This window comes from Neocloeon triangulifer, unplaced genomic scaffold (genome assembly GCF_031216515.1).
Source record: "Neocloeon triangulifer isolate White Clay Creek 2 clone unplaced genomic scaffold, ASM3121651v1 ptg000014l, whole genome shotgun sequence".
NCBI classification, from domain to species: domain Eukaryota; kingdom Metazoa; phylum Arthropoda; class Insecta; order Ephemeroptera; family Baetidae; genus Neocloeon; species Neocloeon triangulifer.
The window spans coordinates 17,240,820-17,253,233 of record NW_026775556.1 but is presented as its reverse complement, the minus strand read 5'-3'; the positions used below and the strand labels follow the sequence as shown (position 1 = coordinate 17,253,233).

The following is a 12,414-nucleotide window of genomic DNA, read 5'->3' as shown; positions in this document are numbered from 1 at the left end:
AGTTTTCACTATTTCGTCTAATTTGCTTGTTATAATGTTTTAATTATCATCGATAAAAATTTGTATATAGTAAATATTTATCAACAATCAAAATTTATATGGAATTGTCGTTTTCATTCTATAGTCCTATGGAATTTTCTCTAAAAACTTTTGTAAGCAACTTTATATTTCTTTATTTTCTTATGAAAATTTGAATGAAAATATTTTGCAAGCATTTTACAGAAATAATATTTTTCAAAGCTTTCTTTTTCTTATCAGATTTTTGTCCACGACTATTACTTTGAAGGAATAAGAGTCGTGATATTTTTCTATCGATTTAATTGTCATGTATTTTTATGACGATATCATCCTCAAAACCTCAAATTGAGAGACGCTTCCTGGCCGTCTGTGAAGAGGCAGCAAATTACATTTGTGCTGCTAATAAAGATAATAATTTGAGGTGCTCAGATTTGCAACATGAAAGAGCTTTAGGTGTGCACTATCATCATCTGCACGGTGCAGCACCATCTCCTCCTGCTCATCCGCCTCGCAACTTTCTACGCCTGCTGATTTTTTTGTTGATAAAGAAAACTGAGGAGGCTCTAATTTTGACAAGACACCTGACGCATGCACCGCCTCTAATCTAGTAGAGTGTGTGTTTGTCTGGCATTTCGAAACTTAAAATTCGGAGTCCTTAGTATTTTTTTTCCTCTAAAATAATTGTCAACATTTCCCAATATATGGTCAGATTTCTACTTTTTGCGCGTATTGATTTCAGATAAATAGTTTTCCAGCGGATAATTGCAAAATGCGGTGCGAGTTTCTGATGTGTGGAAACGCAGGTCTCGATTTTGGTGAGAAAACCACGAGCGCTCTCTAATTGTTTACAACAGACAAAAATATATATATAGAAAGGAAAAGTAAACATGTTTGGTTCAAAAGAGTCTCGTGAGTCAGTGGAATTTAATTTAGAGCAACTTCTTGTCAGAAAGATGCCTTCAGACGCATGTTTTGCGCTCGAAAAAATTTGGATCAAGAGCTGGGAGAGTGAGCTTTAATGCTTTGAATGAACAAGAAGTTGGCTTTTACAGTGCAGTTCGAAAGTAATAATGAAGGTACTCAAATAAAATAACCTTAATCGATTATTCTAATCAAATAACAAAAATCAAATTTGAATGAAGCAAGTCAATGCAAATTAAAATAGGAAAAATAATAGGTAGATCAAAACTTGCTATGTGAATAGCCGGAGTCATAGTTCAGTTTAGTGGGAATAAATAATTAATTTTTTAAATATTATCTCTAGGTGCTATTAACCGTAGAAACTTTTACTCTAGTTGGATTTTAAGTAATGAATTTATATTGCTTCTCTAATAGAGCCGTACAAAAATATATACATTTACAATTTTATTTTTACAAGAAATAAAAAGAAGGTTCAAAAATTGATTAATAAAAGTTTTGAATATATTTCATAAATTATAAAATTATTAATATATAATAAATTTAAAATAATAATTTGTTTATTAATACTAATGCATTGCAATAACGTTAATTAAAACTTTTAAATTATTAATTTTTTAATGTGTATATTTATGATAGTAGCATTATATGTAGAAATCATGCTTTTTATTTTACATAAAAATAGCTCATGTGTGATCAGTGTGTGATAAACAGCATTATTTATTCATATCAGTGAGCTTCAACGTATTAAAAAAAACTTCTCGATAAGGCTAACAAGTTGAAATTAATTTACTTAAAACTTTGACTTCCTGAGATAAATTGTTTGTGTATAAAATTCCAATAATGAAAATTTCTAGATTTTTACCGCATACTTTTTCAAATTCAGTTAGGCACAAAAATAAAGTATGAGAGAGCAATAGACAAAATTGATGCATCACGTCCACGGTGCATTTCTCTCCTTTTTGCAGGAGCTCGAGTTAGCTGCAGCCAAATATCGCGTGCTACATTTTTAATCTCCAGTGGAAATTGCCGCTTGTCTCAACCATATATAGCACTCGTTGGCACCTTCACCATATAATCAAACTGCACGACACACTCACACAAGAGAGAGAGAGAGAGATACAAGAGCAAGAACTTAATTGTCTTTGTCAAAAATTATACGAGAGAGTCGCTTGATGATCATGACGACGATCTTAATGCCTCCTATTTTCATTTAAAAGAAAAATCACGAAGAGCTTTTTTTTTAGCACAGAAAATCATAAAAATTAAATGTATTTTTTTTTAGACAAAACAAATGCTTGAAAATTCCTACCCGCATCAATTAACATGATAATTATGACATGTATTCTTCGACACCCGAAATTTTGTTAAAACTCAAATTTCTTTTGAAATAAAAATACAAAAATAAAATTTTTCTCTAGTTAATTAGACAGCACAGCCAAACAGATTTTTTTTGGTGTTGATAACCGTACGAAATCGAACAATGGTACTGCCCGTGTCCATTTACTCCATTGTCTGGCAGTGAGCCACATTTGCATTAAAAAATGATCTGAATGCAAATGATAATGAGTCGAATAGGTGCCAATTGGCAAAAATTTGGCGAAAAGTAGGTCACCTATTAAAATAATATCATCTTAGTGAACTCACCGCTTTTGGTAGTTTTCCTCATGACGAAAACCGGCAGACGTCGCGATCCTCAAAAGCACCAACAACCAACTCCAAGAGCGGAACCCTGACTGCCTTGCTCGCGGTCGGCCTGGCTCAGGTCCGCGGGCAGGCAGGAGGGGAGACCGCGGGCAACCAGCCGTGCACTAAACACACACTTTCGTGTGCGATACACTACTTTGTTATTATAATAATTGAAATTCCTCTATTTTCAGCGGTACGCATGTTGCTGGGCCGTCTGTGGTCCAAATGCATAACAATATCATTTATTTTCACTCTTTGGTGTTGATGGTCTCCTTTTCTTCGCTCTCTCTTCACAATCAAGATTTGTTTGATATGGCAAAAGAGAACGAAAAAATGTGAAGATGAAAATTAATAACAACCTGCTAAAAGTAAGTAGAACGAGCAGATACATTTTCGGATACATAAGAAATAAAAATTGAAAAGAGAGTTTGGCTCATCTTTAAATTTCCTTGAACATTTTTTAAACTTCACTTCCGTGGTTTTGTGCAGAACTACCGATTCTTTTCTAATGAGGAAAAGCTAATTTTACGCCAAAGGATGCGCGTCTGGCAATTTTATGTTAGAATTGTTAGAAAAACCGATGGTAATGACAATGAGGTTAAAAATGATGCTTTTATTAATTTGTCTCTCAAGGCTTTTCTGCTCTCAACTCTATAGAAGAAATAATCATCATGTGTACGCTCGTCTCTCTGCACCAAGAACACGCACACGCAAGGCCACAATCTTGAATGCAAGTGTTTCTCGTTCTTGTATTAATGTTATCAAGTTAAGTGAGAGCTCCTTATTCAGCTCAGCTAGTGTGCAAACCTTTTCTGCAACTTGATATTATCAAGGAAAATATCTAAAAATATAAATATATTTTTTTAATGACAAAAAATCGCAAAAAGCAGTGCGTAATGCAATAACTTATCCTTCATTTATTCTCGCGCGCCCACTCGGCTGCATGCAACTGATCTTTTTTAAGGTAAGAGGCACTCGGAAGTTGGGTTATTTTTAACGATCAGCAACACAAAAATCTCGTTCATCGGCCTTGAGTCTTTGAGTCGCCACACGGCCGATTAAATTTGTTGTTTTGGAGCCTTTAATAGCTATGCAGTCATTATAAAATAATACCTTTTCAAAATTTATTCACAGAAACAGCAATTTTTTTTCATAATGTAAAATATTTAAAAATTTTAGTTTTTATTTATAATAATGAATGTTGTGAGTGAGCACTTTATTTGCTCCAGGTCAATGGATGAATTTTTCAAAAGTTCGGTGCGCCAAGAGTTGCTCGAGGATGCAAATTGGCGCAAGCAAGAGCGCAAATGCAGCACGTTTTAGTCTCATCCATGTATATTCAACTCCAGTTAGTTCCTTCAGTTCACTGGTCGGAAGAAAATGATTTTGGTTTATTTCCTTCTTTTTTTCTGTTTCCAGAATAGTAATACTCTTGAGGAGAAAAGTGCATTTGAGGTAAAAATTCAACTGTCCACCGTTCTCATTGATTTAAACAATTTTTTAATTAAATTAGTGTAAATACAATCGATGAGGCTATTAATTATAATTCCGAAAATATAACTAGAATACATATGAATATTTTTATTTTGGATTTAAAAGTAAAGAATTATAATTTTCAGCGTCATTTTACACAGATGCTTAAATACCATTATTTAATTCCTATAAAATTTATCAATTTTATTGAACATGCTTTATTATTATTATACAGTTTTAATTTAAATTCCAAGTTCAAAATGTTGTAACATCAAGTAATTCCCTGCTTTTAGCCAGAAGAAGGCCAACTTGGTGCCCTGCTGACCCAATTAGTGTCCTTGCACCAGCAGCGGCACAGCCGGACGAGATGCATTTCCCTCGTGACCGACACCTTTTATTCGAAGCAATTTTCCTCGGCCAAATTGAATCAACACGTTCCTTTTTTCATAGACGTGATTCGGATGGATCAGCTTCCGATCAAAAACAGTTCGGTCTATCAAGTTCTCGAGAGGGCTTCTAAAGAGGACTGTGACATTCTCGCGCTTTTTATTTTCAACGGCAGGAAACTCGCGCACATCCTTCGAACCGCTGATAAGTATAATTAAAAATTTAATTGTATATGCGGTTTTAAAGATTTTTACTTTAAGGAGACGTTTAGTCAAGTCGAAATTATTCTTCATTCTGCCGTTTGATTTGAGACTTTTTGCTCCGAAAATGCACAATTTCTGGCGGCGCCTCGTCAACGTCATTTACATCCGCGACTCCCGGCAAGTTCCTCTGAAGAGAGAAAATTATTTTCACAATTTCCACGAAGCTGAAATCGATGCAAATCGAGCTTTGCAGTGCTTTGAACTGAGCACGGTATCCTTCCCAACACCTGTGGACCCTGATCACCCTGAAAGCTGGTTGCCACGACCGACCGCCACACGGTCTTGTTGCATTTTCTATTTTTGCATCCTTAGAGACGGTAATGACACAGGGTAATTTATCTGTCAATAGGTGCAACGAGCGGTTTTCCTTAAATGGAAAGAGGCTGGCGAGAATACTCTTTGAAAAGAAAACGCAAAATCTCAACGGTGAAATTTTGAGAGTATCATATTTGGAGCTGGCGCCTTCTGTAATAAAATCAGAACACGGCGAAGAGGAGCATTTCAACAACAAAATACACGGAGTAGAAATTGAAGTAAGAAAAGAAGTTTAAAATTTAGATACAAAAACTATAGTTAATAATTTCTGAGATACACAAATCAATATTTTTAAAGTCATTATATGTTACTATTCATATTTAAAAAAAAAATCATTATAAGAAATTCAATAATTTGATTCTTTTATTCTCTTGCAAAAAGTAAAAAGAAATGATTAATCATTTCATTAATCATTGCATTACCTCTTAACCGCAATGAATTTTGCCCCTCTCTTGAAGGAGGCCTCGAATTTAACTACCGGGGCTCTCCAGTCATTAATGTCAGGTACTTCCGACATCGTTTTGGGCAGTTTTCCTGACTTGCCCTCATTTGGCATTGACCTGTCCGCTCCATACGCAACTTACTGCTACACCTTCCTCACTCCTGAGCTGATCGGAGACGTTTCTTGGAAAACTCTAATCTTGCCGTTTGGCTCCGTCATTTGGGCATTGGCGGCCACGGCGCTTATAGTTGGTTGGCTCTCCATGCACCTTATTGCTAGGTAAATAGTTAGCAGAAATAAAATTAAAAATTATTCTAAATGAAGTTGAAATTTAAAATTATTGTATGCAGGTTAATCTGGCCTGAATGACAGAAATAAAAATTCTTTCCGTGATTTAATCTAATAATTTAACACACATAAATGAAATATATCGGATCAAAAATCAATACTTATAAAACTAAAGAAAAAAGACTTAAGCAAAACACAATATTTTGTAATTGTCTATATGTGACAAGTGACAACTAAAAATCTGGAAATGTTGTTACTTAAAAAAATTCAATTTGCAAATAATCATTATTTTAACAAAATTTTTATGTTTGAATTTTTTTACTTGCCAATAACAACAATAATAATTTTTTCGTGAACTCGCAACTCGCAAACCATCCTGTTCTTTAAAGATTGCAGGGGGAAAAGTGCGAGATGGCAAATCTAGTTCCAAGCGCCTTTAGCGCCCTGGGCATGCAGCTGTTGGTGCCCTTACCCAGGGAGCCCAAAGGATGGCCCCTGAGGTTGCTCTTCTGCTGTTTCTGGCTGCACTGCTTGCTGCTTTCAGTGTCCTACCGCGCCAGTTTCGCCTCCCAACTGGCCAAACCGCCGCCAAGGATTGCTCTCGACACCGTCGAGAAACTAGCCGAGGCCAAATATCTCCGGCTCATCACTTACGATACTTTTGCCAAGTCAGTGTACATTAATTATTTAATGACAGACGTCTTTTTCATTGAAGGAATTGCCGATCATATAAATAAGAAGTGCTTTGTAATTAATTTAATAGAGACATGTTCAATTCTACTCCTGATGAGCACAGCAGATTGATTGCGGAACGATTACAAGAAGTGGATCTCGAAGTTCAGGAAATAGTTCAGGAAATTAAAATGGGAAAAGCAGCTTTTTTCGGAAATGCTCAATTTTTAGGGAGCATCAAAACTTTTGCTGAAAAAACTCATTCAGGTTGAAAAGAAATATTTTTTTTTTAATTGGAAGGTAAAAGCACAATTTTTGTCACACATATTTCAGGCAAATACAGCGTCCACCTGAATGAGGAGTGCATTGTATCTCTGCCGATGTCTTTGGGTTTAGCCCGGAATTCAGCTCTCACGTCTCAAGTGGACAAAATCGTCCGGCGCACCGTGGAAAATGGATTGGTCACAAAGTGGCTGCAAGAGAGCAATTTCAAAAGTGTGCCAGCCGCCGAGGCGCAGCAGGCTCTCGTCGACTTGGCCAAAATGGTCAGTGTTTTCGCAGCACTCGGCGCCGGACTTTTTATTTCGTCCATTGTTTGCCTCATCGAAATCGTAATTTTTCGCTACGGGAGAAGGAAATGATAAGGTCGATAGTTTCGATTGTAACTTTATTTTTAAGAGTATTTCATTATTGTTGCCTTAGTTAGCTACAAAGGGAGTATCACATGTTCGTTTGGAGATATCTTTTTTTTCAATAGAGAGAGAATTAGATGAGAAAAGTGTGGATTTTCCTCAATACAAAGCGGAAAATGAAGTGAGAATGACTGTATATAATTATATAATACTTCGTCTCATGCTCTTATTTTAAAGTGTCTATTTTTGCGATTGACTTTCTTCCAGCTGCGGAAATACAAACTGCTGCACATTTACTACACCAAAGTGTGTATACAATTCACAATAAAATCTTTTCAATCCATGTGTGATTTTGTGTGAGAACAGTAGTACAGAATTACATTTGCTGGTATTTATACTTTTAAATGCCGATATCAACACACGCAAAAGACCATCACATCTATTCACAAATTCAAGGTGGAATGAGATTTCAGATGGGAACATAAGTTAAATTAATGAACCAAAACTAGTATGGTCACTCTAAGGAACGTGGTTTTAGTTAACAACAAAGTAAAAAAAAAATGAGATTTGTGAAGCAAGATTTTTATAGGAAGCAAGAAAAGATTCCCAAGACATTCCACCTTAAGTATAACTGCCCCACTATGAGGGCTCACAATACTTTTACAATACAAGTGGCAGTATAATTGAAATTCGTTCAATTAAAGTGCATTAATTAAGTTTATGAGATTTTCTGCTTCTGTTTCTGTCGTGGTAATGGTTCATCACGTTAAATAATTAATTGTAAGAAACACGCACACAGTTTGACAATTTTTTTCTTCAAAGAATTTAATTAGTTAAATGCAAATACTGAAACCGAAAATCTCAATTTGGCAGATAAGCTCAACCCAAAACGCATTTTTCTTTTTTCAGTCTTAAATAAAATAAGATTCTCATTTGTGTACCTTAAAACAAAAACTGCTGAAGTGAAAAGTCTGTGCCTTGCTAATATGACTGAGCTCTCTAATTGTTACTGATGATTAATTAATTAATATAACACACTCGTCTACTTGGTGACGGACAATTTTAAATTTTGCTTACATATTTTATCCTCATTGTCTGATGGATTCATCACTCAAAGCTCTAAGCTTCAGCTCGATTTGCTAATTATGTACAACTAAAAAGATGCTTCTAGTTAGCCAGGGTTCTTGAAGACTTTTTCATACAACTCATCATTTCGCAGCACATTGCGAGTTTGATATTTTTGTTTCTTTTATCTCATTTTGTCACAAATTTGCAACTGCTAGGAATGATCCATTTTGTTAATGAAATCGATACTGCTTTGCTGGTTTGAGATTGACATACGTCTTTTTGCTCACCTCCTCGTCGTCTTTTTTCACCTCCGAAAAACGCTCACCCTTGAGACTGACGATTTTGTTGTCCCTGTAGCGGACCATTTTCTTTGGTTCCTAAAATAATCAATTAATTCTCTTGTAATATTTTTACTGTTAATAGCTCACTGATTTCGGAGCTACTGGTCTGTGCTCCCTGCTGGACTCTGCTTGGTCAATGTAAGAGTATCGGGCAATGATCCTTTCTTTCAACTCCTGGTCATCAACTTTTGGTTTAGTTTTTCCACTAGCAATCTAAAAAAATATTTTAATTTTTAATGAAAGCAAGTTGATGATTAAAAAATGATTTACCTGCACTGAAGAAGCAGTCAAACTTTCTCCAGCGTCTTGTCTGTGCAGAACCAGTTGTGCAGCTTGTTCAACATCTCCACCTGCAATCGCTAAGCAGTGTCGCACTTCCAGATTACACACGGTGGGAAACATTTCCAACAGCAACTCCAATTGAGCATCAATGTATGCTTGTTCCTATTGTAATATCAAATTAATACTACTTGGATAAAAAGCTGCGAGTTGCAAACCTCTTGAGAAGGTAGGTAGTCTCCACTGTCAGAAGAACCTTCGCTGGTTTCTGACAGATGATGAACCCTCTTGCCAGTGTGTTCTTTATCACAACCTATGTCCGAGGACTGAGAACTGCCTCTGCTATCACTTGCACTTGAGCTTACAATGGGCAGTAAGGGAACTTCCACAGGCATTGAGAATTCTCTCAAGGAATCTGAAATAATTAACTTTGAGTTTAACTCTGTTTCCTTTACCACTTGAGCAAATCTTACTCGACTTCTTTTGATTGCTCAAGGAGGCTGCCAACTCAAATATCCATGTGCAGACTGCCGCCGGGCCGATGACTGAGAACTCGGGAAAGTAAGCCGTCATCATTTCACAAAAGCCATCAACGTCGAATGTGTCCTCGGATCCGTCAAAATCCATCCCCAGCTCTTCCAGAATACTGACCACATAGCTCAGTACGATTTCGTCGATTGAGCTAAATTTAGTCAATTCAAAATGATTCCGAGCTTTGATTTTTTTTAGTCAGGTGCTTACCTAAGTTGTGCGCTAGGGATATAACTCCTGAGAAACTTGAACAGAGCCTCTTTGATTAGATCTTCATGCTCTGCGAAGCTGCTCATTTCCACTGGACTGCGAGGAAGAAAGCTTGATGAGCAAATGCTATCTTCTTACAGCTCTGGGCCCACCTTCAATTAACTGAAATCGGACATTGGGAAAATAAATTTTGACCCCTTCAAATTTTATGTGCCAAAATCGTCAGCATGATAATTACATAACACATAATATTTAAATGACCTGCCCTTTAATGACAGGAAGCACCAAAATTAACAAACTTTTCGATTGAATGCACCTTGCGAAAAATGTGGCCGCCAAAAGTTTCTAAATAAATCTTGACCCTTACCCGAATTTTAGATTCAATTCTCCCTGTCGTATGTGTTGAATTTTAGTGATGAAAATTCGGTTTTGTGGGGTGAAATGTGGAGAAAATGCTTGCGATCAGTCAATAAAAACAATGGACATGGACACCTCCGTCAAAAATTTTGTTGCTGTTGGTGTACATAGCCAACTTAACAGTAGCTACCTCTGTCACTAAGGGCGTGAAAATTTTATTCTAGTGTGAATTTGAGCTTAAAATTAACATAAAATGATTTAATTTTGAAAATTTTCTGAAATTAGGATAAATCTGTATCTAAAATTTGTGAATCAAAAGAAAAAAATAATTAAGAATTACAAAATTTAACTTTGTAGTGTTTGTCAGACTAATCTTTGCACACCGGAGCTAGCAAAAGTAAAAATGGCCTCGATCGTCAGGCAGCTGGGGCTTCAATCAAGCCGTAATTTTTGCTACATTTCTCCTATAAATACTTAAATATTTATTTGATTTTAATTTTAATTAAATCTTCAAAGTTTTAGATTTATATTTACTTAAATTTGAAAGCTTAAACTTAGATAATCGTAAGAAAACTTCGCCTTTTGCAAGGGCAACCTTTGTTTTGTCACCACATCAATTTTATATTTTTCCGTGTATCCTTTGGATGTTTTAGGTGTTTTTAAGGATTTTGAAATATTCGACTCATATTTTACAATCTTCCCTACATTTTGCACATGTTATCATTTAAATAAGGTAGTGAACAGAGCAGAAACGACAGCGACTTCAAAACTTTTTTCGTCACTGGAAACAATTTTTTCCATCTTGCAAAAATTTTTGTTCTTATTATTGATATGTACAAACTTATTTTCAATTAAGGACATCATGTGGCGCCGGCCGTGTCCACTGCCTGCGGTCACGCCAGCTACAGCACTGACGTGAAGCCCCTTTCATCAACCAGGCTCACAGCAATGAAAAGAGGAACCGGCGGTCGGTCAAGCTTCAATGGAATCGTGGCCACCGTCTTTGGCAACAGTGGCTTCCTTGGTCGATACCTCTGCAACAAATTAGGCAAAATTGGCACTCAGGTATTAATTAAGAACTTAAATGCTTTAAAAATATTTAAACAATAATATTGAATGTATTTGAAATTTCAATAAATTCTTCCTTTTTGCAGTTGATTTTGCCGTACCGCTGCGACCACTATGACGTTCTTCGTCTTCGTCTGGTTGGAGACCTGGGCCAAGTGCTCTTCATGCCCTATGACATCAGGGATGATGCGTCCATCAAAAAGGCAATGAAGTACTCAAACGTCGTCATCAATCTGATTGGTCGCGACTGGGAAACAAAAAACTTCAAGTTCGAGGACATTTACATTGACGGTCCAGCCAGGATTGCACGTTTGGCCAAGGAGAGTGGAATCGAAAAATTCATCCATGTGTCCAACATTAGTGCTGAAGAGTTCCCTGAGGTAATTGAGATTATTCTAAAGATTTTGAGGTTTTAAGATTTAAAAAAAAAAATGTTTTTCTTTAGCCTCTTCTTCTGTCTGGAGGATCAAAAATCTTGAAGACGAAGTTTATTGGTGAGCAAGTCGTCAGAGACATTTTCCCAGATGCTGTCATTTTCAGGCCATCAGACATGTATGGAAGTGAAGATAGATTTTTGAGGTAATAAAATGTAACTAATTTTGCCTGCAGTTATGATCAAATATGATCCCTTGATAATTATTTATTTAATCTTTTATTCTGAATAAAATTACAAATTTTTGTGAACAGGAGCTACGCAAATGTGTGGCGCCGTCAGTATCGTGCAATTCCTCTTTGGAGGAAAGGAGAGGCCACCATCAAGCAGCCAGTATTTGTTAGTGATGTTGCTGCTGGAATCGTTGCTGCCATTAAGAACCCTGATGTGGCAGGAAAAACCTACTGCGCTGTTGGGTATTTAATTATTTATATTTCAATTTATATTTTTTATAAACAATTAACATTTTTCTAGCCCAAAAAGGTATCAATTGTCCGAGTTAGTTGACTGGTTCTTCAGGGTAATGAGAAGAGGCCCTGACTCCGGCTACTTCAGATATGACATGAGATTTGACCCTTTTTTCAAACTGAAAGTCACCCTCACCGAAAAAGTCTGCCCCGGCTGGCCAATTGCATCTTTGTCGTGGGAAAAACTTGAAAAGGTAAATTACATTATAGTTTAACTATTTTGAAACAAGATTCAATTGTTTATGTAGGATCATGTCACTGATGTGGTTCCCTACGGCTTACCCACTCTGGAGGACTTGGGTGTCACCCTCACACACATGGAGGATCAGGTGCCATGGGAACTGAAGCCGTTCAGAGCCAATGCTTACTATGATGAGGAATTAGGCGAGTTTGAAAAGCCAGCACCGCCCAAATTCATTCCCAACACCATCTAAAATTATATTCGGCTGCAATGCTGAGTAGGATTTGAATGTAAATAGATTGTTAACTGTTTCTAAGATCCGAAAATACAGAAGTCCCTATCTGACAAAATTTTACCCTGACTTGACCTCATTAAACACTTG

At 36.3% G+C, this 12,414-nt stretch overlaps 4 protein-coding genes across 4 annotated transcripts in view; 2 read left to right on the top strand and 2 right to left on the bottom strand.

Annotated features, from left to right (window-relative positions):
- The window catches only part of LOC132201858 (scavenger receptor class B member 1), a 30,931-nt gene extending 28,229 nt beyond the window's left edge, over window positions 1–2,702 (bottom strand). The window contains exon 1 of the mRNA XM_059628383.1: window positions 2,584–2,702. Coding sequence (XP_059484366.1) covers window positions 2,584–2,605 — 22 coding nt within the window. The 5' untranslated portion in view covers window positions 2,606–2,702. The remainder of the gene's footprint in view (window positions 1–2,583) is intronic.
- A 1,857-nt stretch (window positions 2,703–4,559) lies between these two features.
- LOC132201827 (uncharacterized) lies at window positions 4,560–7,431 on the top strand. Its single transcript, XM_059628327.1, has 7 exons — window positions 4,560–4,693; window positions 4,746–5,027; window positions 5,098–5,281; window positions 5,522–5,784; window positions 6,183–6,461; window positions 6,557–6,732; window positions 6,799–7,431. The coding sequence occupies exons 1-7, from the start codon at window positions 4,560–4,562 to the stop codon at window positions 7,104–7,106; spliced, it is 1,626 nt and encodes a 541-aa protein (XP_059484310.1). The 3' UTR covers window positions 7,107–7,431.
- On the bottom strand, window positions 7,125–10,053 carry LOC132200051 (CUE domain-containing protein 2). Its single transcript, XM_059625230.1, has 7 exons — window positions 9,894–10,053; window positions 9,527–9,688; window positions 9,259–9,467; window positions 9,004–9,200; window positions 8,777–8,950; window positions 8,594–8,719; window positions 7,125–8,542 (listed from the first exon to the last, which is right to left on the bottom strand). Exons 2-7 carry the CDS (start codon window positions 9,610–9,612, stop codon window positions 8,396–8,398), a joined length of 939 nt encoding a protein of 312 aa, XP_059481213.1. The 5' UTR covers window positions 9,613–9,688; window positions 9,894–10,053; the 3' UTR covers window positions 7,125–8,395.
- Window positions 10,054–10,178: 125 nt separating this feature from the next.
- On the top strand, window positions 10,179–12,387 carry LOC132200050 (NADH dehydrogenase [ubiquinone] 1 alpha subcomplex subunit 9, mitochondrial). Its single transcript, XM_059625229.1, has 7 exons — window positions 10,179–10,326; window positions 10,740–10,948; window positions 11,038–11,331; window positions 11,397–11,530; window positions 11,639–11,800; window positions 11,859–12,045; window positions 12,100–12,387. The coding sequence occupies exons 1-7, from the start codon at window positions 10,287–10,289 to the stop codon at window positions 12,283–12,285; spliced, it is 1,212 nt and encodes a 403-aa protein (XP_059481212.1). The 5' UTR covers window positions 10,179–10,286; the 3' UTR covers window positions 12,286–12,387.
- The last annotated feature ends 27 nt before the right edge of the window (window positions 12,388–12,414 follow it).

Coding starts and splice junctions, on each gene's coding strand:
- LOC132201827 (XM_059628327.1), top strand. CDS start 4,560: ATGGATCAGCTTCCGATCAAAAACAGTTCGGTCTATCAAGTTCTCGAG. Junction 5,282..5,521: donor TACACGGAGTAGAAATTGAA/GTAAGAAAAGAA, acceptor CCTCTCTTGAAG/GAGGCCTCGAATTTAACTAC. Junction 6,462..6,556: donor ACTTACGATACTTTTGCCAA/GTCAGTGTACAT, acceptor TTAATTTAATAG/AGACATGTTCAATTCTACTC.
- LOC132200051 (XM_059625230.1), bottom strand. CDS start 9,612: ATGAGCAGCTTCGCAGAGCATGAAGATCTAATCAAAGAGGCTCTGTTC. Junction 8,720..8,776: donor TGACTGCTTCTTCAGTGCAG/GTAAATCATTTT, acceptor ATATTTTTTTAG/ATTGCTAGTGGAAAAACTAA. Junction 8,543..8,593: donor GACCAGTAGCTCCGAAATCA/GTGAGCTATTAA, acceptor TGATTATTTTAG/GAACCAAAGAAAATGGTCCG.
- LOC132200050 (XM_059625229.1), top strand. CDS start 10,287: ATGGCCTCGATCGTCAGGCAGCTGGGGCTTCAATCAAGCC. Junction 10,949..11,037: donor TAGGCAAAATTGGCACTCAG/GTATTAATTAAG, acceptor TCCTTTTTGCAG/TTGATTTTGCCGTACCGCTG. Junction 11,332..11,396: donor GTGCTGAAGAGTTCCCTGAG/GTAATTGAGATT, acceptor GTTTTTCTTTAG/CCTCTTCTTCTGTCTGGAGG.